The sequence below is a fragment of the Poecilia mexicana genome, unplaced genomic scaffold (genome assembly GCF_051168715.1).
Source record: "Poecilia mexicana isolate PSO_F unplaced genomic scaffold, ASM5116871v1 scaffold_16, whole genome shotgun sequence".
NCBI lineage: Eukaryota > Metazoa > Chordata > Actinopteri > Cyprinodontiformes > Poeciliidae > Poecilia > Poecilia mexicana.
Window position 1 is genome coordinate 18610755 of NW_028263385.1, and position 27892 is coordinate 18638646.

The 27892-nt window shown below is 36.6% G+C and overlaps 2 protein-coding genes across 4 annotated transcripts; both read left to right on the top strand.

The window, feature by feature from the left end:
* Positions 1-729: 729 nt before the first annotated feature.
* Positions 730-27892, top strand: c4b (complement C4B (Chido/Rodgers blood group)). Of its 2 annotated transcripts, XM_088013582.1 has the most exons (43): positions 730-881; positions 1070-1438; positions 11503-11527; positions 11787-11970; positions 12050-12227; positions 12314-12384; positions 12465-12550; positions 12641-12723; positions 12872-12959; positions 13655-13763; positions 13842-13974; positions 14891-15003; positions 15130-15279; positions 15361-15531; positions 15640-15831; positions 16077-16220; positions 16316-16439; positions 17658-17729; positions 17824-18039; positions 18137-18251; positions 18487-18557; positions 18651-18790; positions 18891-19106; positions 19186-19237; positions 19321-19410; positions 19491-19697; positions 20467-20542; positions 21126-21318; positions 21413-21508; positions 21772-21934; positions 23078-23262; positions 23385-23543; positions 23621-23680; positions 23753-23843; positions 23916-24087; positions 24758-24848; positions 25376-25450; positions 25526-25628; positions 25702-25791; positions 26772-26876; positions 27118-27201; positions 27304-27436; positions 27512-27892. In XM_088013582.1, exons 1-43 carry the CDS (start codon positions 821-823, stop codon positions 27651-27653), a joined length of 5478 nt encoding a protein of 1825 aa, XP_087869708.1. In that variant the 5' UTR covers positions 730-820; the 3' UTR covers positions 27654-27892. The 2 variants fall into 2 exon arrangements, with proteins under 2 accessions (XP_087869708.1, XP_087869707.1); XM_088013581.1 differs by lacking the exons at positions 730-881; positions 1070-1438 and having other exon boundaries at positions 11395-11527.
* LOC148155051 (uncharacterized) lies at positions 3945-7120 on the top strand. 2 transcript variants are annotated; one of them, XM_088013583.1, is made up of 2 exons: positions 3945-5712; positions 5785-7120. In XM_088013583.1, exons 1-2 carry the CDS (start codon positions 4047-4049, stop codon positions 6147-6149), a joined length of 2031 nt encoding a protein of 676 aa, XP_087869709.1. In that variant the 5' UTR covers positions 3945-4046; the 3' UTR covers positions 6150-7120. The 2 variants fall into 2 exon arrangements, with proteins under 2 accessions (XP_087869709.1, XP_087869710.1); XM_088013584.1 differs by having other exon boundaries at positions 5788-7120.

Genomic DNA, 27892 nt, shown 5'->3' on the forward strand with positions numbered 1-27892 from the left:
CAAAATGCAAATTCCCTTTTACATATTTCGTTGCGCTATTGAGTAAATAGTTTTCCAGTAACAGTTAACATCAAGTGGTATTTAAATGGTACAGCACCAGACTGAGATAAAAGTTTCATTGCCGGATAAAAGGAAGTATTTGAGTGCTGTGGTTTTGGTATGGTGGATTGTTAAAAAGCAGTTCAAATAGAAACAATGTGTTGCTTTTAGTTATTCTGTTTATGGCTCACTGTTCAGTCTGTAGTCAATCTAAGCAACGTTTTATAACGGCCACACCTTCATAGTAGCTGGAATGTCTTTTCTTTTCCCCTCCTTGAGAGAATGGATATATTGCACAATGTGTTTTTACACCACTTATTTTGTTTACAGAAGTCTTCCACGTCCAAAGTATCTAATTTGGGGTTCAAATTTCCACGCAATTTCATGTTAAAACATACTTTACTTTTTAAAAATGTAAACAGAAGCTTGTAATTACAAAATAGTCCCAAATGTGACATGTTCCTTTAAAATATGTTCTATTTTTCTTATCTGTTAATGTGTTCATTTTAGTTTATAATAAGTATGCAGCTAATGCCAGAAGAAGGCGTTGTTTCATCTCAACAAACCACATACCACTGTATGTATAAGAGAATGAAACTTGACAAACTGCTTTTGCTTCAAGTAGTTCCTGGGAAAGTATCTTCTTACACACCAGGTGGCATTCTTACTATCGACACTTTGCTGCTTAAAGCTGCATGCCAGAACCCTTTGATAGGAGCAGCAAATGGTTTTATTCCGACATTTTTTACTTGATCTTTTTTAACCCAAGTGAACCTTCATCATGACTGAAATATGGCTAATAACTAGAAGGACTTCAACTATGTTTTTAATTATTACCTCAGGTAAGTACAAAACGGGTTTTGTTTGTTGCTTTCCTGGTAGAGAATATGTGGTTATTTAAGATATTAATATTGAAGAAGTAGTCATATTGATGAAAAGCTTATTTTTAATAACAACAATGCAAATGTACAAATGATACAGTTTTTGTGATTGTTACTCGGTTTTAAAGTTATTGTTTAACTCTTCACAGTGATTTCCATGTCTCCGCTGGAATCTTCAGGCTTTCAGCTAACCACTAAGAAGATGAAGTATGACGATGCAAGGAGTTACTGTAGAAACATGAATATTGATGTAGCCACTGTTTACAATTTAGCAGAAGTTAATATCATGCTCAGTTTAGTTTTGCCAGTTTTGCCAACTGGTAGTAACATTTGGATAGGACTGGAGGTTGGAGACCTTTGGATTTGGCACTGGACTGGGTCTGATCAAGGAACAAGCTTTTTAAACTGGGATACTGGAGAACCACAGGATAACGAACAAGAAGCATGTGCAGTAATGAATCAAAATGGAAAGTGGATTGGAAATGACTGTGGAACTCCAGAGAGCTTTGTTTGCCAAGGTAGGTGATGGTAAAGTCTATCTCAAATAATGATAATATCAGTAATTTTAAATCCATTAATTGATTTTTTTTTTAAATGAAAGTCAGGCCCTGAACACATGGAGATGAGCATGGTGAATTTTTGTAAATGTTTTGGGAAAAAACATGTGTCTCCACATGACAGAATGCATCTCTACTGACACTGATATGCTGGTGGCGCTAAAACACTGCCATACAAAGACAATAAAAACACACCAAAAGGCACCATGTCTGTTATTTATGAGAGACAGGCACATGTGGGATAGATAAAGTGATGGAACAAATGAATCAACAAACAAACAAAGTGTCTCATATTGCCACATGGAAACATAGAACCGACATTTTGAAAATTTATCCATTCTGGAACTTAGTTTCAAAAATGATCATTTCCAGTCTCATAAGTTGCTGCATCGGTGTGGACACACAGCCTAAATGATAAAAAAGAAATGCTTGCAGCTGCACCTAAAATTGTCTCCCAGTGGACATGGCCTCATATATTCATTAGATTAATTTTGCACAGAGTGATATATTTCAGCACTTATTTGTTGATATTGATGTCTATGGATTACAGTTGATAAAAAAAAAATCAGTTTGTCAGACAATTTGAATATAACATAAAAGTATGTTGAGATACTGCACAGTATTTTCACCGAGTACCTGTTCAGGGTTTCTTTAGCATAAATTACTTCATCACTGTGATGTGACATGGAGACAATTAGCCTGCGGCACTGCTGGAAGTTTAAAGAAATCCAGGTCTTATAATAGCTGCTCATCTGCATTCTTGGGTCTGATGTCTCGCTTCTTCTTCTTGACAATACTTCTTTGATTCTCTATGGGATTCAATTCAGGTGAGTCAAGTAATCCTTGGTCATTAAAGCAAGTTTTGGCAGCGTGTACCAATGTTTTGCTAGTAAATGAAATCTGTATTTCCATAGTTTTTTCAGCAGAGGGAAGTAAGCTCAAATAATTCCTAATCAATGGTTGCAATGATTTTGGACTTGATAAAATCATTATCAAGTCAGCACTAGATCAACACTAGTAGATGACACAGTTACCCAAATCATGACTGAGTGTAGACTTTACACTGGACTTCTAGCAACTTGAATTGTGGACCTCTTCATATTTCTTTTAGATTCTTGGCTTTTCAAATAAGAAGAAACATATTAGTCACCTGAAAAGAGGACTTTGAACAATGGAGTAATAGCTGCATCCTTTTTTTTTTTCCTTAGTTCAGATAAGACCATTCTAAAAGTCTAGAGTTCAGGAGTGCCTAAACATAACTAATGACAATTGAAGTCCTTGTCCTGGACATGTCTGTAAACATTAACTCCAGCTTTAGTCCACGCCAAATCCCCTTCAAACTCTTGAATGAGGACTACTTCACAATACACTTAAGGCTGACAATATTCCAGTTGCTTGCACACAATCCTTTACCACACTTTGTCCTTTCACATTCAATTTTTTATCACATTTTCTGTGAATGAATACTTCTGATTTCTTCAGAAATTACCTTTTCACACCCAACCTCCTTCTGCAAGGCATCAATGGCCGTCTGCTGTAGTCAGACAATTCTCGACAGATGTCAAGTAAAAAGTTTTTCCTTTGATTGTATGGGCCATAGCATAATCTTACTGCACTAAGCATTTTTTTATTGGTCTCCTGTTACATTAAAGTGTCTGGAAAAACTACATTTTGGGCTCTCTTTAGCTGTAATGTATAATTATCAAATGCTTTGCATATAATAATTTGTTCCTATATATAAATTGTACTTTTTTTTAAGTTAAAATACTGGAATAATAAATAATAATAAAACTTTACAATGATGTTCCCAGTTATCACTTGGTGCACTTGGAAATGAGTGATGAGAATAACACATTCAAAGCATCAATGTCTTCTTTTTTTTCCAGGTATTGGGGATGTCAGCACTTACATCTTTGTTGAGGTTAAGAAATCGTGGAGGGATGCTCGCAGTCATTGCTGGAACCTTTCATCTGATCTGGTTACAATACACTCAGCAGAGGAAAATAAAGCAGTCCGCAACATATCCACTTCTGAAAGGTTGTGGATTGGCCTTTTCAAAGATCCGTGGACATGGTCGGGTGGCAGTAACTCATCATTCCGCTTTTGGGATGCCAATGAACCCAACTATGGTAGCAATGGCAACTGTGTTACAGCTGACTTAGGAAACAATGGAAAGTGGTCCACTCAGAACTGCAATAACAGACACAGTGTCATTTGTGGGACAGGTATGTTGTTTTCTCTCTTTTTTGTATTATTTAAGCAAAGTTGTCACTCAAATTCTGTTAAAGTTTGAATGAGCAAATTTTAAATCTTCCTCAAAACAGAACAAAGCTGCATGATTCATCTATCTATTCATACATTTACAGCAACAAATCCAACAACCACCAGCTTACAAACTACACAGAGCATAACTACATACCCTGCATCAACTAATATGGAAACTCCTCCACTTCACGCAGGTGCAACAATTTTTAATTCCACTTTGGTTTCCACTGAACAGCAGATTACTAATGCTACCACTACAGAACCATCAACTATATCTGGACTGACTTCGTATACAACACATACAATGACAACACCTCCACCTCAAAATGTTACCACCGCAGTACCATCAACTACTACTACATCTAACATGACAGAGGTTATTTCACATCCCATCACCACGGAATCCAATAACACAAATACAAAAATACCAACAATGGCACCAATACAACCACTCCAAAATATTACCACCCCTGCACCATCAACTGTTACTGGACTGACTACATCTACCCACACAGAGGTTGTTTCACATCCCACGATCACTGAACTTGACAACACAAGTACAGAAATCCCAACAGTGACACCAACACCTCTGCACCAAAATAACACCAAGCCAGCACCAACAACTGGCACTAGACCGACTACATCTACGGCAACAGAGTTTGTTTCACATCCCCCGATCACTGAACTTACCAGCACAAATAAAGAAATGGCAACAATGACATCGCCAGAAATGCCTGAAAATGCTACCAACCCATCACCAAGAACTGTCACTGGACCAACTACTTTTAACACCACAGAGGTTGGTACACATCCCATAACCCCTGAGCTCAACAATGCAAGTACTGAAATGTCAACTATGACAACAACACCACTGCAGCAAAACAATGTAACTGAAGGATTATCAACAATCACTGAACTGATTTCATCTAACACCACCGAGGTTGTTTCACACCCCACCATCACTGAGTTTAACAATACAAGCACAGAAATGCCCACAATGTCAACAACACAACCGTCTCAAAATGTTACTACCCCAACAGCAACAACTGGCACTGGACCAAATCTATCTAACACCACAGAGGTTGTTTCACATCCCACAACTACTGAGCTCAACAAAACAAGCACGGAAATGCCAACAATGTCAACAACACAACCATCTCAAAATGTTACTACCCCAACACCAACAACTGGCACTGGACCAAATCTATCTAACACCACAGAGGTTGTTTCACATCCCACAACTACTGAGCTCAACAAAACAAGCACGGAAATGCCCACAATGTCAACAACACAACCGTCTCAAAATGTTACTACCCCAACAGCAACAACTGGCACTGGACCAAAACTATCTAACACCACAGAGGTTGTTTCACATCCCACCATCACTGAGTTTAACAATACAAACACAGAAATGCCCACAATGTCAACAACACAACCGTCTCAAAATGTTACTACCCCAACACCAACAACTGGCACTGGACCAAATCTATCTAACACCACAGAGGTTGTTTCACATCCCACAACTACTGAGCTCAACAAAACAAGCACGGAAATGCCAACAATGACACTAACGCCACTACTCCAAAATGTTAGCACACCGACTCCATCAACTGCCACTGGATTGACTACATCTGACAGTACTGAGGTTGTTTCACATCCCATAACCAGTAATCTTAATAGTACAAATACAGAAATGCCAACAATGACATCAACAGCAACAGCACCACCGCAAAATCTTACCACTCCAGCACCATTAACAGAAGCTGGACTTAACACCACAGAGGTTGTTTCACATCCTCCAATCCCTCAGCTGAACAGTACAGAAGTAACACCAAAACAACCACTCCAGAACACTACTGTGAATGTAATAACAAACAGTGTTTTCACACCAACAGCTCAGACCGGAACATCATTCCAAACAACAACCCAATCACCAGCTCCAATCTCGACTGTCAGCAGTTTTTACTCAGGTATGTTTCACAAACCCATGTGCCTTTAATTTTACTTTGCCAAAATCTGATTCCATATTCTATATTTTCCAGAAGACGGCCTGATATTAATCCAGAAAAATATGACATGGATTTCAGCTTTGAGCTTCTGCAGGGAGCACTATGTCGACCTGGTTCAGATTACCAGTGAAGCCATTCAAGACAAAGTGGCTGAGAAGGCAAGAAGCTCTATGTCCCCTCACGTGTGGCTTGGCTTACGCTACACTTGTAACTTTAATTTTTGGTTCTGGACCAGCTCGACTGCAGGCTGTTACCAGAATTGGCAGCCAGGAGAAGGACCAGAAAGGGCAACTCAGTGTGGCGAGAGTGCAGCCATTAAGTCCACAGGGAGGCAGCAGTGGGTCAGTCTGCCAGAAACACAGGAGCTGAATTTCATCTGCCAGACCTGTGGTAACTGAGAGTGGATTGCCAGTGACACTTTCAGTGAAGACAGTGATGAAATGATCATGAAGCTGGTTCTGAATTGCATTTTTGCAAGGTTTTTAAGATGTAAAACACCAAACATTTAGCATTTCTGAATTACAAACAAGGTATTATGATCGTGCATGAATGGGTGAAATACACCATCCTCTGCTATTGTTCATGTCTATCTCTAAATTAATATGAACACACTAAATGTTGCATGGGTGTGCAGATTCACAGACGTACGTAGCAAGAGTAATGTGAGAAAATTGATTGGCGCTACACCTCTTGTTCAGGGGTGAAAATCTGCATATTGACCTCCTGATCTGGCTGTCAAGAGCGTCTGCTTGAAATCAAAGTCAAGGGACTGGCCCTCAGGAGTGCTTACAGAGAAAACAGAGCGTACCGATACACCATAAGTACACAGAAAGTTACTCAGAGCTATGATAACAAAGAAAATAATATTTTTAAGTACTTTGCACTTTTTTTTATCAGTGACCTTTTTCACAACCTTTATGTTTCAATTACAAAATGTTATTTTTTTTTACTGCTAATGAATGAATTGTTGTATTTGTGTTAGTACATGTTTATTTTCATGTCTTTAATAACATTGCAGACTTCCTTGATTATTTTTTTTTTGAGCGACTCAACATACCAGTGGAACCTGTCTGTAATTTAATGCTGGCACATGTTGGAAGCAATCAGAGAGATCACAGAAGGTGTGGCGTAAAAAACCATGCACAACATTCCACACCTTGTGCTCTGTACTGTGTAACCACTCTACATTTGTAGATCATGATTAAATGGTCACATGTAGTTCCTTGTAAAAGTATTTATGTTTCTTTCACTTATGTTTTGTCACGTTGCAGCAAAGACTTGTTGGATTATTTTTTGTTAGAGCGTTTCAAACAATATTTGTTAGATGGAGGAAAAGTGAAATGTCTGCAAATAAAAATGTGGAAAAGTGTGGTGTGCTTTTTCCTCTAGCTCTCTTTTCCAAAATTCATTTTGCATTTTACAGTTGCACTACTTGATATTGGTCCATCACATAAAATCACAACAAAATACAGTATATAAAAGTTTAAGGTTAACTTGTGACAAAATGTGAAAAAAATAAAATAAAATAAAGGGTAGCTTAAATCACCAGCCAACAACATTTCCTTTGTGATAACAAGGATTTTTGAAAATTTCTAATATTTTTCATAAGTTATACCAAAAGTATTGCCAAAATAGCATAATGGAATAGTATCAGTATTTAGCAATACACAGCAATATTGAAGTACATTTGTTGAATGGGTTTATACTTCTTACGGCTAAAGGCACAATAACACACCTGCTATAATGCATTTTGCATATGCAAAGAAAGTGGTGTCACTTCTCTATTATTATGCACCATTAAACTTCAGATTATCCGCTCTCCAAATATGCAGTGGTGAGTGAGCCTCCCACGCGTCCCTCTGGGTCCAGTCTTTCAGTCCTGGACTTCTCCCTCTCCTCCACTTCTCACCAGCACCTCCTCTTGTGTGCTGTCCAGCTGCCTCTGACCTCTGACCCTTCCACCGTCACTCCTGACCCCTGAGGACATTCCCACGCCACACCCTTTTGTGTACACTTTTCACCATGCAAAGCCACTGGTCACACCTTTTGAATTTTTGTAGATCACGGTTAGATGTTATTTATCTCAACTGGGTTCAATGTGATATCACAAATAAAAAATGTAATGTAAGACCTGCGTTACAATTGAAAATGTTGTTAAATTAGAAAAAAAAAGAAACATTTGGAATCAAAGAAATTTCATGAAATATTAAATTACCTTCTGTGTTTGCTCAATAATAGTCGTAGGAAAAGTTGAAAGTTATAAATAATTAAATTAATTAGTACAATAAAAATATCCCAAAAACCATAGAATCTCCATAAATCAATATAACCCATCTTTCTTTTTGCTCTTCCTCCGAGTCTGTCCCTCTCCCTGCTTTTTCCTTCTGTTGCTCTCAATGTTAATTGAAGAACAGCAGATTGTCTCCATTGAACCCCAGTCTCTTTGGAAACCCCAGTCCTGCATGAAATGAGATGGCTAGTAGGGAAGTGATAGAAAAGAAGGCACTGAAAGGCAAACTGAACAAGCAGCCGCTGAGGATGGCCGCAGGACAGACAGCAGACCAATTCAGTACAGAGTTCAGTATTTAAATGTCTTCTGGCTTTGGACTATTATCCCTGCATTGTTAATAGAAAATGTAAGTATTGGATTTTTGAAAAAAAAAAAAAAAACTTTTCTCTATGAAGTTGTAAATTAATAATTCTGTTAAATTTTAAAATCTTGCCTCTGTTTATTTTCAAACAAAGCAAACTATTATGGATTGTGATTTTTAAACATTTTAAACAACCTTTAAAAATGCACACATATTTCATAATAATTTCATTTCCACATCTGTCTCAATTTCATCAGCTATCTGGCAAAGTGGAACAACTCTGACGTCCCTCCTGTTCATCCTAAGTTTGACTGGGAGTCTGGTGTTGATTGTCCAAACGCAATTCTTGTACTGCTGCTCCAAATCCAGGAGTTGTGGATGGACATCATGCTCCACTCTCCCAGCGACTTCCCTTCTCATCCACAGCACTGACGCAGACATCAACACACATTCAAATTGATGGGTTATGTATATGTATGATCAGAACCTGAAAAGTTCTTGCTGAAAAGGTTTGTAGTGCCAATTTCTGGATTTATATTGTAATAAAATAGCAGGTAAACTGTCAAGAATAATCATGGCTTGAAATTTTTGTTTGATTTAATTTTTCTTTTTTTACACTTTGGAGCAAGCTTCTCTGTGTTTTTATTGTTTGATGCTTGCACAGTCGCCATTTGAGGACATTTAGAACACATGATTGCTTTGTTTTTAGTCTAAAACACAAAATGCTGTGAGTAACTTTGAAGAATTAAGACATAAGGTGTAGAGTATATAGCCCTGAGATATCAAATCTCAACAAGAATGTATTTACAACACAGATATGGACATGTAAGTTGAGGCCAATATGTTCATCTGCAAGAATAGGGGAATTTGTTCTTTTACTTGGAGTGTCAAGAACAAAAAAAAAAACCTTTTTTTTTTCATTTTTCTTAATAAGCACTCAGATGCAGAACTCCAGGATTGTCCTCTTGGGCCAGTCCTACAGCAGCTTTTGAAGTTGATCAATACTGCTCAAGAAATAACATCTGTTCTGAAGTTAAGGCAACAACTAGCTGGATGAATTCTCGTAGAAGGGCTGCCAGAACAGAGTAATGCCTTTTTTGTTCTTCCCTCGCAGCTCATGAACAGAGAAAAACTTACTCTGTAGTAGTAGAGTGAAAGAGAGCACTATTGGAAAATGTCCCAGCAAAGTTTGTACCGGAGGTTTCATATTTCATGATCAGCATTAAAGTTTAATGCTTTAAAACTAGTTTTTAAAAAAAGTCACTTTTGGTTATTTCACTGGAACACGTCTCAAGTTGATTTGGTTCAACTTGAGACGTGTTGGGCTACATATGGGTATATCTAAGAAAGTGCAATATTTCTTTTCAGTTATTAAAAAAAAGAAACATATGTAATATAGAGCTACATTACATTGAGTGAAATATATTAAAGTGTGTTTTATTTTGTAATTTGGATTCTTTTAGCTTATGGAGGATAATGAAAATCTCAAATAGAGCATCCCAGAAAGCTAGAATGTTGCATAAGAGCTATAAAAATATTATATTTTAACATCAGACTTTAAAATGTCATACTTCTTAAAATATGTTCATTTCCATGCATTCAATAATTAATTGGGCCTGACATCAGCTTACATTTACTGCTGAGGTGTAACGTAAACCCAGGTTGCTTTGAAGGTCTTCAGGTCATCTGCATTGTTGGGTCTGGTGTCTCTCATCTTCATTGTTAAAACATCCCATAGGTTCTCTGTTAGGTTGAGGTCAGGCCAGCATGGTGTTTACCAAGCCTACTAACAACATGGTCAACATATGTACCAGCTTTTGGTGTGTATGGCAGTGTGGTCAGGTGTGGTCAAATGGAAAATGTTATCACCTCTCCAAAAATCTTGTGAATAGAAGCACGGACTAATTTAAAGTTCCCTGGTAGATGGATGTGTTTACTGTAGAACATAGAAAACCAGCAGATCACATGGCACCCAAATAACATAGATTCTGTGCCTCTATTCTTCCTACAGACTCTGGATTGATTTCCAGATGAAATGTAACCATGACTTTCATCTGAAAAGTGGACTTTAGGCAGCTGATTGTCAGTCCAATTCTCTTCGTGTTATTCCAGAAAAGACGCGTCTGATGTCGCAGATTCGGGTGTGGCTTCACATGAGGGATGAGACGTTTGTAGCCCCTGTAGTTCTGCAACTTTCTTAACACATTAATTGCTTGTACTTAATTGTCCTAGGAAGAGAGTCTGTGTGTATGTGGTTGATTATCCTGTACATCTTTGTGTTGCTTTGTAATGGACTGGTGAGGAATCCAGGGTGTTCCCTACCTTATGCCAAATGACTGCTGGAGACAGGCACCAGACCCATCAGTAGCGCTGCAATGATAAGCAGATGTAAACCATAAAAGAACATATGAAGAGGGCAGAGATAGGCTGCAATAACAGCAAACAGCACAAAACTTCAATAGTGTGAATGATTTGCTTGGATAAGAATTCACATTTTATTAGTTGTAGTAAAATACATAACTGTTAAAGTTATTAGCTGTAGCTAGAGATTTCAGATAGACTTCTTCTTAAGTCCTGTTAAAACAACACTTTGTTTCTTTAAACAAACTCATGCACAAATAGACAGCACTTGATTTCTTGGAAATCACATGGTTTGGGGGAAATTTGGTTCACTTGCAATGACCAATGAGAGGAGGGTTACACATTGTGAAACCTAAGTAAACACTTTTCCCACTGTGAGCCAAAGAGTGATATAACCCATCTTCAAAGCCAGAGAATCCACTATCTTTTGCAACATGTGCTACAGAATGATGTTTCTCTTTCTAATGAATATGAATGCAGAAACCAAAGTGTGGTATAAGCAATTTTCCCTTTACCTTCTCATTCATATAATATTTTTGTGTAATTATTTGCTGCCTATTAGTATAGTCAAGAATAGACAGCTATCTGAGTGGTACATTTCTTCAGAAGACATTTCAAAGTAAGTTTTCTCAGAAGGGAAGAAAAGGTTGAGGGCAATGTGAGAGAGCCAGTGATTGAGAAATAAAGGGGTGGGAGACCTATAAAACCGCAGTTATGCCAAAGCCTCCGTCAGAGCAGGAAGAGTAACAGAGCTGCAAAATGAAGTGGTCTCTGGTTTCACTGCTTCTCTTGATCTCAATACTGAAGGACACATTGGGCGAGAGGTAAATGAAATTATAATTATCTATTTTCATGCAATATTATTATGCAAATTGTTGTTCACAATTAATCTGAACAATAATTCCATAACAGCCGTTCCATGTAACTTTTTGTCTGTGAAATATTGCCTAAATACTATTATTTTTAAAAATGCATAAATATGTTGCACTACAATTGTTTGTCAGCATGCATTGAATGCAGGCAACGCAAAAGGATGCCATTAAAGGATACAACAAAAACTAAACCTCATCAATTTGTGCACAGATTCTTCATCTCAGCCCCCAGTGTCTTTCATGTGGGTGTCAAAGAGAAAGTGCTTGTCCAGATGGGAGGTAAATACCTCAACAAAGCTGTGAGTGTGTACCTGGAAGACCAAGGGATGCTTATGTCTGAAAAGAAAAAGACACAATGTACAACAGAGGAGGACATGAACATTGTTGAGCTAATGGTATGAACATTTATTTACATTCAAAAAATGTAGAAAAATAATTTTATTTACCAAGCTTGTTTTCTTTGGATATTTATAGATAGACAGAGAGACATGGCAACAAAGCAAGAGGCGAACTTCAGAGAGACCATACCTTGATCTTGTAGCAGAGGTCAGCGATGACCGTGCAAGGAAAATAACAAAGGTCCTGGTGTCAAACCACAGGGGATATATCTTCATACAAACTGATCAGCCAATGTACAACCCAACACAGAAAGGTAAAAAAAAAATAACTTTGAAAAAACATCAACAACATAGTAGAGTCAAGAAGTTCGGCATTTCTTATTTTCTATTTTATTTTCAGTGAACTACAGGATTTTCACTCTTAATCACATGTTTAGACCACATGAAGGAACTGTCTGCATATCAGTGTTTGTGAGTAGATGTGTTTGACCCTCAAAACTCAAAACAAAACATATTTTGTACTAAAAATGTATGCACTTTGCTTGGAACAGAATGCTGCCGGAAACAAAATAATGAACACCCTGAAGAGAGCAGAGGGGATTCTCAAAGGCAGTTTCCCAATACCGAGTGTCTCTGAGTATGTTTAAAGAGACTTACAATAAACTGTGAAACATGCATTGACATGGAAACAGAATCAACTGAAGTAATTAGAAGATTCTTTCTGTAGATCGGGCACGTTCAAGATCACGGCACACTATGAGGATGATGAAGCAAAGGCTGCTGTACGAGAGTTCAAAGTTCAAAAGTTTGGTAAGACAAATCTTATCACGAAATGTATCTCAGAGTGATTCACAAACATATTTTTGTTATATTTAAAAAATTCAACATGATATAAAATGATTAAAAAAAATAAAAAAAAAACCTTTTGAAACGTCACATTGTTTGGTCCTTTTTACAGTTTTACCGAGCTTTGAAGTGAGCATTGAAACAGAACGACGTTACATTTTGTTGACTGACCAAGAGTTTAACTTCACCATTTCAGCGATGTAAGTGTCAATTATTGTAAATTTGCTCCTGCAGAAGGTTATCTTTTGAAATCAAATGGTCTTTGTCAATAATATTATGACCACCACACTCAGGATCTGACCTTTCACCCACACTTCACCCTTCGGACCAAGCATTTTCTAAAGTTCTCCAACAAAACTTGATTGAGCTCAAATGATTTTTTTTTTTTTTTTATCCCACTGATGATTTTTTTCTGACTCTGCAGGATTATGATCAGAAACTGTAAGAATGAATGTAAATACAAATCACAATGACACTTAAGGAGCATTTTATTCTATTCTAGTCAGAAACTCTTGAAATAAGCTATCAGTAGATCATAAAAGATAAGTTAAAAAAGAAATGATTATTTTGTTTGAATGCATGTGAATCTGATTCTTATTTGTGGAGTATTGTGTGAAACATCTAATTAGAAGAGGCTGTTTTCAGTCTTTGAGATACTTTTATCAATAAATGTAGTTTAAAATGGAATTATTTTATATGTTTTCAGCTGTACAGTCTCCTTTGAGAGGAGGAGTCACAGATGGACTGACTGACTGACTGTTGCTATTGTCATCCAACAGCAAATCTAATTGACAAGTGGAGACAATAAACTTTTTGGCCTAACCATATCCTAGGCATTTAAAACATATCTAATACAAATACAAATTATGCAGACTTTCTGTGCTCTGTTTTCTAGGTATTCATATGGTGAAAGAGTCAAAGGTGCTTTCCACTGCCAGTTTGGTTTCGTGAAAAAAGGTCAAAAAGCACCTCACATCATCAGTGGCCTGGAAAAGACTGGTTCGGTGAGGAAAATACTTTCTATTTACAGTTTCTGCTTTTGCACGTTCGAGATTTGAAAACAATAAAAATTGATTTCACAGATTACAGATGGAAGAGGAAGTGCTACTCTTCAGCTAAAAGACATTAATTGGACACAGCTGAACCAAACCCTCGCTGACTTGCAGAGCAGTGGATCTCAGCTTTACGTGGGAGTATTTGTCACCAACATTCAAAGTAAACACACCCTCAGTGTCCTACATCCAGCACCTTTTACACTCAGTTCCAAAAGTCTTGTCAATCCTGTTGACATGTAACTAAAGAATGCGTGTGGAGATTATAATTACCATACGGAAAAGTGTTTGGTAATTATAACACTAATATCCGTTCAGCTTAAGTTGACCAAGCTCATTTATTGTGCTTGTTATTTTAAAGATACTTTATCATCCATTACTGCAACCAGTGACTCGAATACATTGGATGAATATTATTTGTCCAATAAAAACAAGTAATAGGAAATAAAAATAAGATGTCAGAATAGCTTAGAAAATATCACGGTGAAATTGAAGGAAAAAAATATGTTAGCAAAGTAACTTTTAAAATAAACTTTTATTACCACAAAGGCAGAGTAAAATATGCATCTTCCAATTTTACATACGAATTATCAGGTTATAACAATGTTTAAATCTAATCACAAGTGCAAGATAAATATCAGATTCAACACTGAAAAAGCTTTTTTAAAATTAGATACACTATATGGTGTTTTTATAGGTTTTAACACAGAAAGCAAAGACTGCGTTCCTAATTCCAGTGAAGTTGGGACGCCGTGTAAAACATAAAAATAAGGATACAATGATTCGCAAATCCTTTCCAACCTATATTCAATTGAGTACACTACAAAGACAATATATTTAATGTTCAAACATATAAACATTGTGTTTGTGACGTAGGATGTGTTGTGCTTTTAATGTACTCTAGGTTAAATTATTAGAGTAGCTGGAGGGAGTATTTTATTTTTATTAAGACTTTACATTTTGTTATTAAACTATGAATCTTTTTGAGTATTTTTTCTGATACTTGTTGACATATTGAATATCAGTGTGTACATACGTGCAGAAAAAAGTGACGTTACTGTGTGAATTTACTTATTTAGATGGTGAAGTACAAGAGGAACAACTTTACCTTCCCATCGTTCCTCATAAATACAGCATAGACCTGTCTCGAACGCGGTCATATTATGTTCCTCGATATCCTATTGAAGTGGTGGTAAGTTGGAGAGAGACAAAAGTTTAACATTTTAATTACAATACAACATGCCATTCCCCTTATGATTATTCTATTTTTATCCATTTGTTTCTTTATGGTCATTCTGCACCCCTTTTCTTTTTATAGGCGGTTGTTCGACACCCCGACGGCACCCCTGCGGTTGGTGTGCCAGTAACTATTTCCATAGCAAACCATCAGGCTTCAGACGTCACTAATGAGTATGGGGGAGCGTATTCTGCCTTTAATTTTAATCCTACCTCTCCAGTTAGAGTTGATGTAAGCATTTACAAACTCAGTTACAAGAATTACCATTTATTCTCATCATGTTGCTGCTCATTAAGCCTCTGTCTCTTACAGGTCTCTGCAGGTGGTCTTCAAATGAGCCAAATTATTAAACCTGCTTCATCACCAACAGAAAGTTATCTTTACATATCACTTACCAACAAGGTTTACCATGTGGGTGAAGAACTATCTCTAACATTTTTAACACCAACTGTACCAAACCATCGTGGACACCTTTATTACATGGTGAGAAAATTAGACTCTGACATGTAGCATGTATAAAAAGAAAAAATAATCATTTTTCTCAGTGTATGACATGTTTGATAATTTATCATTTAATTGCATGTGTTGCAGGTTTTGAGCCGTGGGATGATAATAACTAAAGGTTCACTTCTCCATGGTACGCGCACCGTAGGCCGTGTGGTGATAACGGCTGATATGGTTCCATCTTTCCGTCTGATTGGTTACTATCATGGCAACAATGGTGACATCATTGCCGACTCTGTGTGGGTCGATGTCAGGGATGAATGCGAGATAAAAGTCGCAGTGAGTACACAGAACGGTTAAGAGGCCAGAGAGACAGATAGCAAACAGAACATTAACCCAGTTTATGCCATTTCAGGACATTTGATGATTTCTATACAATAAACTTACATTATTTGTGAGAAATGTTTGACAAGTAATTGTTAGAAGTTCATAAACTGAAGACTTGAGTTTTTGTGAAGTATATATGATTTATAAGTTTGCATGTAAAGTTTGATAAAACAAACAATATTTCTACTTCCCCTTAGGTTCAACATGACAGACAGCCTGTACCAGGGAGACAAACTAAACTGAACATAGATTTACATGGCCAGACAGCTAAAGTGGCTTTGCTAGCCGTGGATAAGGCATTCTATGGTCTCAAAGCTGATAATAAATTGACAGCCAAACAGGTAATACACACTGCAGGCAAGTTTTTTTTTATATATAAATTATTGGAATTCTTAGAAATAGAAATTCAAATACCTTTTTTTTTTTACTTTTGCAGATGTTTTCTACCATGGCTTCATATGACCTTGGCTGTAAATATACTGGAGGCTCTAACCCAGCAGAAGTGCTCATTGATGCTGGCCTTTCTTTTACTTCTCAGACCAAATCAGCATGGAGGCAAGGTAAGAAAGTAAATAAATCCTATCGAAGTGACATTTTGTATGTTCTTAATTGCAATCTACGCTTGTGGCTTTATATAGGCCTTCTATTGAGTTTCAAAACTTGCTCTTTTATCAATCCTTGCTATATATAGTTTATGGAATTTGACTTGAGACATTCAGTTTAAAAAACGAAATTGTTTTTTGCTGATTGTGTCTCAAACTTCTGTTAAGAGAATCTGGCCTGAGCACAAATGAGTTTGAAAGAACTGTCAAAAATCGAAAGTCCTGCATATTAGATTCTGGCTGGTTTAGAGACCATCAGATTCTGATGTCAAACAGAATTGTTCTTTCTCTGTACTCTCAATTGAGATTTAGACTTCTCTTTAATTTATTTAATATATTTTGTTCGAATATATTATAATAAAGTATGATGAACAGTGATTTAAACATTTGTTGCTGTTTCAAATCCAATATGCAGGTTTTAATCCTGAATATATATTTATGCTTTTACTTCTTATCAAAAATGTATATATTTATGTTTTTAATTCTTATCAAAAATATATATTTCTTCTTTTATTTCTTATTGTGGCGGAAATATATTTCTTTTTTTAAATATATTTCTTCTTTTATTTATATATTTCTTCTTTTATTTTTTTATTATGTCGGATATGCATTTATTCTTGTATTTATATATTTATTATTTTATTTATATACGTCAGATATATATTTATTCTTTTATTTATATATTTATTCTTTTATTTCTTATTATGTCGGGTTTAGTCCTCCATAGTAGAGTCGTGCGCTGACGTCAAAGCAAATCAACAGTTGTTTACATACAGTACCTTTCGGACCACTAGGGGGCGCCCGTGAACCACCAGTGGTCCAGGGACTACAGTTTGAGAAACAAAGACTAAGAACTGTAAAAAAAAAACCCAGCTTCTTTGAAAGGAATTTAGCACATATATGTGCTAACTACAAAAATATACATATTTTGGTCCGCACTTTACTGCGATTGTTGTGTCAACATTGGACAGAAGTTCATTTTAAATAGACTTATCACCTTGGGTGTGAAAACACCGAAAGGTGGTAGAGATCTGGTTTGGTACATTCAAACCTTGCACCTCCCATTTGCTTCTGTTTTGGGAAATTCTAATATTTATTTTTACTAAATAAAGATGTAACATGACTTTTCATTCAGACTTTGTATATTGATAATATTTTAACAATATTTTTGTGCAGCTTTTGACTGTGGACCACAAAATGTGAGATCAAGGCGAGCTGTGGACCTTAATGAAGAAAAGAGGAAAATGGGTAAAATTTCAGGCCAAACCTTTGTGCTTTGATAATATTATGATAAATGTTGTAACAATACTAAATACAAAATATATATTATTTTCTTTCCCAGCATTAGAGTTTGAAGATGCTGAGCTGAAAATCTGTTGTACACATGCATTTTCTCACATTCCTATGAATGAAAATACATGTGAGACCAGATCGCGGCGAGTCCTTCTAGTGAAAAAAAATCAGATGTGTGCAGCTGCTTTCTTAAAGTGCTGCCTTGCAGCTGAGAAGCTGAGGAAGAAAAAGATGCGAGAGGATCTTCAGATTGGACTTGGAAGGAGTAAGATGACACCCTGTTTTGAATTAAAGGAAGTGACATTTCCCAAATATAATTTAGAAGCTTGTTACAAATATTGCACTTTTGTTTTTGCCTTTAGCTGCAACAACAGATGACATTGAAGAGTTCTTTTTGGACACTGCTAATCAGTATATTAGACAATTTTTTCCCCCAAGCTTTGAATTCAGAGAGTTTTTGGTAACTGGAAAAAAAAGGTAAGACGGCATAATACTGGATTGTATATATAATAGTTTATCACATCCACTGTTGCAATCTACTGCAATTTATAATCCCAAAATGATAAATTCAGGTTCACTTTGTCCAGTACAAGCTAAGTAGATGTCCTTATATCAGTGGTATTATTTACCTGTCATAAACATTTATAAAACATTTTTTAAAAACTACTGTTAAAAATGTGTTTTAAAGTATATGTTGCTGAACATGTTTCAGTCACACGTTGACCCTCCCTGACTCTATCACCACGTGGGAAATTCAAGTAGTCACTTTATCTTCAGAAACAGGTAAGAGAGCAGACTGTAAAAAGAAGACTTTCTTTCAGAATAGCTTTTAAATATTTGCCAAACAAACTCATATCCTTGCTTTATTCGTTTCAGGCCTGTGTGTTGTCAAGCCACATGAGCTCAGGGCTTTCAAAGAGTCATTTGTGTCTCTGAGGCTGCCCTACTCAGTGAAAAGGTTTGAGCAACTGTCCATTTCACCTGTTATCTACAACTATGGTGAAAACGATTTACAGGTCAATAAGTTATATAGAATAATTGTTTCGGAAAACCGTTTACTCAAAATGTTTAGAAGGAAATTGACATTGCTCTACTTTTACACATGCATTTGTACAGGCTGCAGTACATATGGAACAAACTGAAGGCCTCTGCTCGCCTGCTTCCGCCACCACCACCTCCTTCACTGAAATCACTGTAAAGAACCACTCTTCTCAGTTTGTTTCCTTTTCAGTTGTCCCCATGGTAACTGGTCCTATACCAATTAAAATACGTCTATATGACATTGGAAGGGAGAACGGAATCGATGCATTGGAGAAAAACTTAAACGTAAAGGTAAGAGGTTAAGAGTTCTGCTATATAATGATTTCCAGTCTCACATAGTAATTGGTTTCTCTGCTTAATTTTGTTGAAGACTGAGGGATTAGTGCAGAGAGAGGAAAAAACAGAAGTGTTTTATTTAGATGGTGAGTTTTGGTTATTTCTTAGCGATTCTTGCTTGGTTGTTGTAAAAGTTTTTGTTTTTAAGCACACGTCGTTGTCATAACAGGGCGGAGTTCACGGACTATATATGTTGATGGAGCTGTGCCAGACAACACAGTCCCCGACTCCAACTCCAATATATTTGTTTCAATGGAAGGTGGGTTGCAGTTGGGCTCAGACATACAGCTCAGCTCAGAAATGATATGCGTCTAAATCTTTGACCGCTCTCATCAACAGGGAATGGATTTGGGGGATCATATGCTAAGAATCTTCTTTCTCCAGAGAAAGTTTTGGCGCTCATCGTACTACCCCATGGGTGCTTAGAACAGACAACGATGAGACTAACACCAACAACTTTAGCCATCCGGTACCTTGACTTGAGTGACCAGTGGTTTGACCTAAAGGCTGGGGCCCGAGATGATGCCTTTGATAAAATTGAACATGGTAGGAAAACACCACACAGCTATTTACCTAGTATCACTGTTTGTGATGAACCTGCCTGATGCTTCTTGTTTTGTCAAAATTTTTACTTTTTTTTTTTTTTTGCAATATTTAGATAACATTAAAAGTGATATTTAGTTATTGTGAAGAGTACATTCTCACTAGAAAAAACTAATTTAGATAAAAGGTTTTATACATAGAATATGTCCAATGCTTTGCAAAAGTATACACCTTAGCCTCATATTCTCACATGAAATGTGGACTTTCATTAGATAATTGTAGGACATGAATATGCTTTGATCTAAACCATTTCACCAAAGAGTTAGCTGTACATTTTATATATTTTTCCCAAGCCTTTTGCAGGGTTGCCCTCTGGTCTTTTGATAAGTGGCTAAGGCAATAGCATTTAGTTTTATCTTGTTTCTGCAATTCAAGAAAACATGGATTAAATGTTAAATAATCATAGACCACCTTAAGCTGGTTAGGTCTAAAGAAAATATTTAATAGTAATTGTTAGGCTCCCACTTTGGGTGGTAACAGTGATTTCAATACAAAAAAATCTTAGCATGATTGTCCCTTCTGTGTTAATGTATCTAGGTTAAAGGCTGGTCAAAATACCAGAAATTCTGACTGAATAAAACATACTGGTGTGGAATCACAGTTTATTTTAAGATTTATTCCCATCTTTATGAGGGTTGCCAGTAAACATGATGGGTTCAGTGGCATTGCATTACTTACTTATGTGCTACTTATATGGTCAAATCATTTTCAGGCTATATAAGACTTCTAACATTTAAGAAACCTGATGGAGCCTATCGAGGATTTTATACTGTGAAATCAACTAACTGGTGAGTAATTATTCTAACTCCTTTCCATGTGTATGTAAATTACCCATTTTCAAGATAAATAATTTCCAAACATTTTTAACTTTGAGTGTAATATTTATTCTGTAAATTCAACTAAAAAACATTTTGCAGGGGAACATTAATAAATTACTCTCTCATTTGCTGTTAGCCTTAACTGTGACTGTTAATTATGAGGTATTCCTCTGCAGTAGCCTGAATCTTTAGAATCTTGCAACTTCCTGGTCTGCATTGTCTGTACACAATCAGACATCTCAGGGTTTTGAAGTTGATCTGGAGGATGAATCTGGACTCTGTGCTACACTGGGATTACAAGTGCTGTTTCACCCGTAGTGTTTGTAATCGTTTAAAAACCTAATCATTTAACATTATTTTCATTTCTAATGGTAAATGAAAATAATGCTAAATAATGATGCCCACAACATATGCCTGTCAGTTATTTTTACAGGATAAATACCACATTGATGTGATATGTTATTTATTGGTCATAAAAACCTAGAATTTTAGCAAAGATCGTTGAACTTTTAAGACCCACTTCTTACTCTTTTTTGTATTTGTTTTTCCTAAGGGGGACTGCTCTTGTTGTCAAAGTTCTGTCACTGGTGGCGGAGCGTCAAACAGATGGTCATGGAGAGCGGGGTCGAGTGCTCAAAGTTGTACCAGAAGAAGAAATTCACTACCCTGTCAGATACTTGATGTCAGTACAGCAGAGTGATGGCTCATTCAGAGACCCAGAACCTGTGTTACACAGACATGTCCTGGTAAGCCCCTTTGGGGCCTGTATAAATTTGACAAAACTTTAAGCAATTCAATAAAAACTAGTTCAAGTGAAAGGTATGGCTTTCCTTTATATAGAAAGGGAAAGACCAAGATGCCGCCATGACTGCTTTCATCACTCTTGCATTGATCCGGTCCCTTCCATTTCATAAAGCTGAAGATCGAAATAAAGTGGTGAGATTTTCAAAGATTACATGTTTTTGCCTTTCAGAATCCACATTAGAAATAGAACGTACTTTAAAGCTGGTTTTATTTTATACTTGACTATATCAAGCATACAATTAATTATTTTTTACCAAATTAGAAATAATTGTATTCTGTATTGCTTTACAGTACGTCAACATTTTAAAGAATCCCTATCAGTAACACTTTTGCAAAAAAAAGAGCAGTAATAAAGCCAAACTTTTTTTTTTTTTTTTTTTTTTTTTTTTTTACAGGAAGCAACCATAAGAAAGGCAACGACATATCTTGCGTCACAACTTGAAGAGCTGAGCCATACCTATGCAGTGGCTCTAACAGCGTATTGCCTAGCAGTTGACCAGCCAAAGGAGAACAATCAGCTACGTGCATGGGAGAAACTTCAATCAATGGCAACAAAAGGCATGTCAAATCAAACTGATGCTGAGTATAGGGTTCAAATTCATTGCTCGCTATAAAATGTTTTGTACAACAAATGTGAGGTTGAAAGAAGATATGAAAATTATGTACCGTATTTTCCGCACTATAAGGCTCACCTAAAAACCTTCAATTTCCTCAAAAGCCGACACTGCGCCTTATAATCCGGTGCGCCTTATATATGGACCAATATTGAGCCACAACAGGTCTAGCAACTACGGTAAACAGCCGCCGACTTCATTTTCCCCCGTAGAAGAAGAAGCGCACGGTGCATGCTGGGATAGTTGTCAGAACGCTGGTTTGTAATCTATTAATAAAGTTTGACAGACCTACCATCTAGAATCAGGTCGTCTACAGGTCATTTAGCACCACATTCTCCACGAACAAGCTGTGTGTGAACGGAGAAGGGTGACCATCGTCTGGCCACGCCCCGGCCCAGTCGCGGAAAGCTCTCCTCGTCGACCGGAGTCGGACTGTTTTGTTGACATTCTTTATGTCAACAAAGTGGCTTTAGACATTCATCCAGGGTGCTTCGGGGGGTGCTTCGAATAGGGTTACCAAGGGACCAGCCCCTATACATTTGGGAGGAGCGGGGGAAGAGAGACAGAGACTGCGGCGGCGGTTGGTCTGTGTTACCCAGAAAGCAGTTGGGCACAATATCGCAACAGCAACACCGTGAGTGAAACAATGACTGGGGCAGCCTACTATATAAAGTACTTGGGGACCATTTCTTTATTACTACACATCCACATTTGTAGAGTACGGAACAAATCGGGTACCGTACAGGTTCAATACGGGACGGGTGGCAACTGTCACGGTTATTCTATGTACCTTATAAATGGATAAAGTTTTAAAATGGGCCATTCATTGAAGGTGCGCCTTATAGTGCGGAAAATACAGGAATTTTATTTTTTTCTGAAAGTGAGTCAGACTACACCTTTAATGAATCTCCAAGATGTTTTCTTTTTCTCATATATCAATATATGACAATAATATTTTCATGTCTCCGCTCCCAGAAAATGGATTTTTGGCTATCCTAAACCAGTATTGAAGACAGAGTACTTTTGGTATGCATCAAAAATTTAACTTTGTTCTTTTTCTTTGCATTCTTAAAAATAAAAAAATCAGACGAGAATGGTTGCTATATGTGGACAAATAGCACCGATTCAGAAAGACAGAATGCCATCACAATTGAGACAACAGCCTACGCTCTTCTAGCTGCAGTGAAAAATAACAACACTGACTGGGCAAACCTAACAGCCTGCTGGTTACTCCGCCAAGAAAACTATAAAGGGGGCTACCGGTCAACTCAGGTAATAGTCCTCTTTTCTTGGAGAGTGTTTCTAGGATCCTTTTTTTGTTATTATCCATTGAGTAATGGTCAGAAAAAGCAGGACAAGTTAAAGATAACTTAGCTGGTTTTCTCTCTGGCCAGGACACCAACATGGCGCTGGAGGCCTTGTCAGAATATGAACTAGCAAAGACTACTGGTTCTATCGTAGACGTAACAGCAGAGTTCACAGTCCCAGGAAAAAATGACATTCTTAGGCTTGAACTGAAAGACGGAAATGAAAAAGTGGAAACAGACCTGCAGGTATTAAAGAGAATTTCTTCTTACAGTAATGACAAATTAACATGTCTTTCTCAAGTAATTTTTTTATTTTTTTTCAGAAACTCAGTGGGAAAAATATTACAATAGAGTTGAGAGGACAAGGAAATATCAAGCTGAAAGTGAGCGGCTTTCATTTCCTTTTTCTGTATTTCAGGATGATATCTGTAATTTATAGAAAATCTATTTTGCAGACTGTGAAGGCTTACCATCTCTTGGACTCAGAGGAGGATTGTTCCAAACTTAATATCAGTGTTAAAGTGGAGGGAAAAGTCAAATACACTGGTAAGCCTTTTAACAATACTTTTAACAGAAAACAATAACACTTTATGCTTACCAATATCTCTGTATTTGCAGAAAAGATCATAGAAAATTATGACTACTACGACGACTTTGATGCTACTGAGGGAAAGCAGACCAGAGAAGCACGATCAGCGATTGACCGGTTTGACGCTCTCACACGAAGCAGAAGAGACCTTGAAAATGATGTAAATTCAGACAGCATTGTTACTTACACTGTCTGTGTCAGGTTAGTTGATCATCCACTGTAGACACGGTACTGTGAAAAGTATTTTTACAGATTTCTATTTTTGCAGATCATCAAGCATTTTCAGAAAAAAGATATCCCAAGTAAATACAAAAAGCCGTTTTCAAATGATGATTTAGTTCACCAGGGGGAAAAAGCTATTTAAACTAGCATCAATATCAAAGTAATTCCCACCCAAACCCTTGGCTGCAACAACAGCAATTATCCCTTTGCAACTACTGCCATGAGTCTTTTACATCGACATGAAGGACATTTGAGCCAAGTTTTTGTGCATTTTCTTTTAGGCCAGACAGCGTTTCAAACAGAAACAGCCTCTTTACGGTACATTCTAAAACATCTAAACGGATTTAAATCTGGACTTTGACTATGCCGCTTAATTCACAAAATAATTTCACGAGAGTCTCTAGGATTATTAGTCTGGTTTTGCATCAAATGTGAGACATACCACTGTATTTTTTTTTTGTCTTCAGCTGATTTGCACATTGGATAATATTTTGGCCAGGCACAATGGTCCAGTTGGTCGCATTGTTCCATTTAAGCAAGAAAATTCTAGGTTGAAATCCCAGCAAATATTCTGCTAGGGGTCAAATATGTTTTCTCAGAACAAACACAGAAAATTTGAAGATTTTTTTTATTGTTTTTCTCCTCCTAGTTATAACCCAAACAGCCCTATGACTGGAATGGGCATTGCAGACATCACATTACTTAGTGGATTTGAAGTGAAAATTGAAGACCTGGACAGGGTTTGTTGTTCTATTTCTTTTTCAACGCTCATTTAACAGTGTAAAGAGTAATTTCATACACATGTCTTAAGTAATTGTTTCCAGAAATGTTGCTCCAGTCTTTCTTCAAGGGATGTAAACCTCTAACTGTAAATGTAAAATGTGAACTATACACATCTGCAGGATGATAAATATTTTGAAAAACAATAAGGACAAAACTACCTGAGATTCTTTATTAACTTTCAATTCATTTTAGTAATTAGGAGACATTGGAAACCAGTGACTTGGTTAATCTGCAGTTCAAATTCCCCCTATTTTTTTTTATTATAAACTCAAACACAAGATTTTACAGATAAGTATCAAATTGTGTATTCAATTTAATAAAGTTGAAACCAGTTACTGCCTCATAGAATCCTATTGTCGAATTATTTATTGTTCACATGTATTTAAGTTCTTATTTATTGCAGAGACCAAAAAAATCGATCCAGTAGTTACCCCTAATAAATGTTCTATTTTCTGAGAGTTGATTTTTTTTGTTTCCATCTCAGCTTAAAGAGCCCCCAGAGCAATACATTAGTCATTATGAGCTGTCATCTGGAAGATTGCTGATGTACTTCAATAAGGTACGGTTAAAATCAAGTTAAAATCAGGGTATTTCGGATGTCCAGTAGTAACATGGGTTTTCTCTTTGCCTCCAGCTGTATGAAACCAGGGAATGTGTGAGCTTTACTGCTAATCAGATGGTGCCAATTGGCCTTTTGCAGCCTGCCCCAGCTGTCTTCTATGATTACTATGAACCTGGTAGTATATTCTTTTCTATTTTACATAATCTCTTAATGTCACCCATGTTGAATTTACTTTTTTTTCTTTGCAGATATAAAGTGCACCGTGTTCTACTCGCCTTCACGAAGAAGCAAGTTGGTCTCCACGTTGTGCTCAGAGGATGTTTGCCAGTGTGCAGAAAGTAGGCACTCACTTCAAAAATATGAACACATGCAGTATCTAACCATATTCATACCGATTCACCTTTTCCATGTTATACAAACACAACCATTATATAATTGAATTTACATGTAATTGACCAACATGCAGTACCACACAACTGTGTAATAGAAGGATCACTTTGATATGTTTTTGCTGCTCTGGCCCCTCAGGTTTGGGTGGAGATCCAACTCTTTTTGGGCTTGGGATATAATTTAATAACCTAAACCTGCTTTAAATCTTTCCACAACTTTCTCTTTGACCTGTCTGCTGTGTTCCTCAGCCTTTATGAGTCTGTTTTATTTGCTACTGTCCTCCAATGTTTCACAGAACAGATTATCTTACATACATGCAGATTTTCTTTATTCACACATTTGATGCCATTGGATGCATAGATCATTGGCATCAACAGGAATAATTAGAAATGCATAAAATCCCTTTTTCATTTTTTTCTAAAATAATGTGAAAATGAATTATCACTATTTTCAAACCTCAGTTTTTACCATTTTTTATTAACAAAAAATTATTTCAGCACCTAAACGTGAATTGCAGAATCATAATCACTTCTGAACTGATATGAAAAAAGGCATCTTAAAATCAGACCTGGTTGATTGTTATGTTTATGTGGGTATAAAGAGTGCTGGAATGAAGGAGTTCCTCTGTCTAATTGGTTTAACTGGACACTGTCGCCTGGACTTTCACTATAATTTCTGGTCAACCAACATGAAATAAAAATGATCAGGCAGCACATGTACTGATTCTTTAAGTCCACAAGCACTTTTTGTGCATCTGTGACCTGGGACAGGTTTTTAGCACCACATTTTGCCTGTTTTTCTGTTTTGCTCCATGAAGAAAGTACATGTATGTATCCTAGAATTTAAGAAAAAGACATCTGGACCTATGTTACGTCTGCTAAGCATGTTTCACTTATGGATTGCAAATGTCATTGTGTGCTTTTTTTAGGACCCTGTCATAAAGTACAAGAGACCTTCAAATCTAACCGATTCAAAAACATAAGGAAGAATACTCGTTTTGAATATGCATGCTTCTCCCCCCGAGTGGATTATGGTAAGTAGTCGCTACAAGAATTTACTATTCTGCAAGGATATTGTTGGCAAATAACTCTGAGGATTTGCTGCATTTTTATCATTTTTTTATATCTACTGAGGGACACAATCCAATAAATAAAAAAACATCTAATATTAAATCATGTGCTACTTCAAATAAAACCGTGATAGGTATGTTTAATTAAAATATCTATTTTCCATAACAGACTATTCAGATTTGTATTTGTGTGTCTTTATACCAGCTTACATTTTAGAAGTCCAGGATATTTCTGTTAAGAGCAACTTTGAGCTGTACAGCACTAAAGTCGTCGACGTCCTCAAATATCGTAAGTGACCAACCAAAGCAACCAAGGGAGCAAGAAATAGAGGTTTTTAAATTCTTTTTGGGCTTTTTTATGGTTAGAAATATAATTTTCTTTGTTTACCAGATGGAGACCTGCGTGTGACAACCAACAGTGTTCGGGTGTTTGCCAAAAGGCTTCAGTGCAAAGGGCAGCTAGAATTAGGAAGACAGTATCTGATTATGGGCAAAGATGGTTCCACTAAAGACTTAACTGGAAAGTAAGTAACATAAGTTGTATTGATAAAAATACAGTTTTAAATACACTGACACTGTTTTTTTTTCTGTCTTCGTAGCATGCAGTATCTGTTGGAATCAAACACCTGGGTGGAAAAGAAACCGCTAGATACCGACTGCAAAAAATCCGCAAACACACGTACTTGTAATGAGTTCAATGAATTTATTGACGAGTACAAAACCGATGGCTGCAGACAGTAAATGTGACTCATGAATTTGTTAGCCTTTACTGCAATTTACACATTACAACTGATGGATAAATTACCTTCTGTAGCATAAAAAATATATCACAAACTTAAAAGTAATAATCACACTGAAAGTAAATGACTTGCTAGAGCGCCACTTTATTTTTTCCAGTTAATGCATTGTTTTTATTTCCTCATGTTGGAGTTACATGATATGTAGCTGAAATAAACATGACTTCTTGTTGGGGAAAAAAA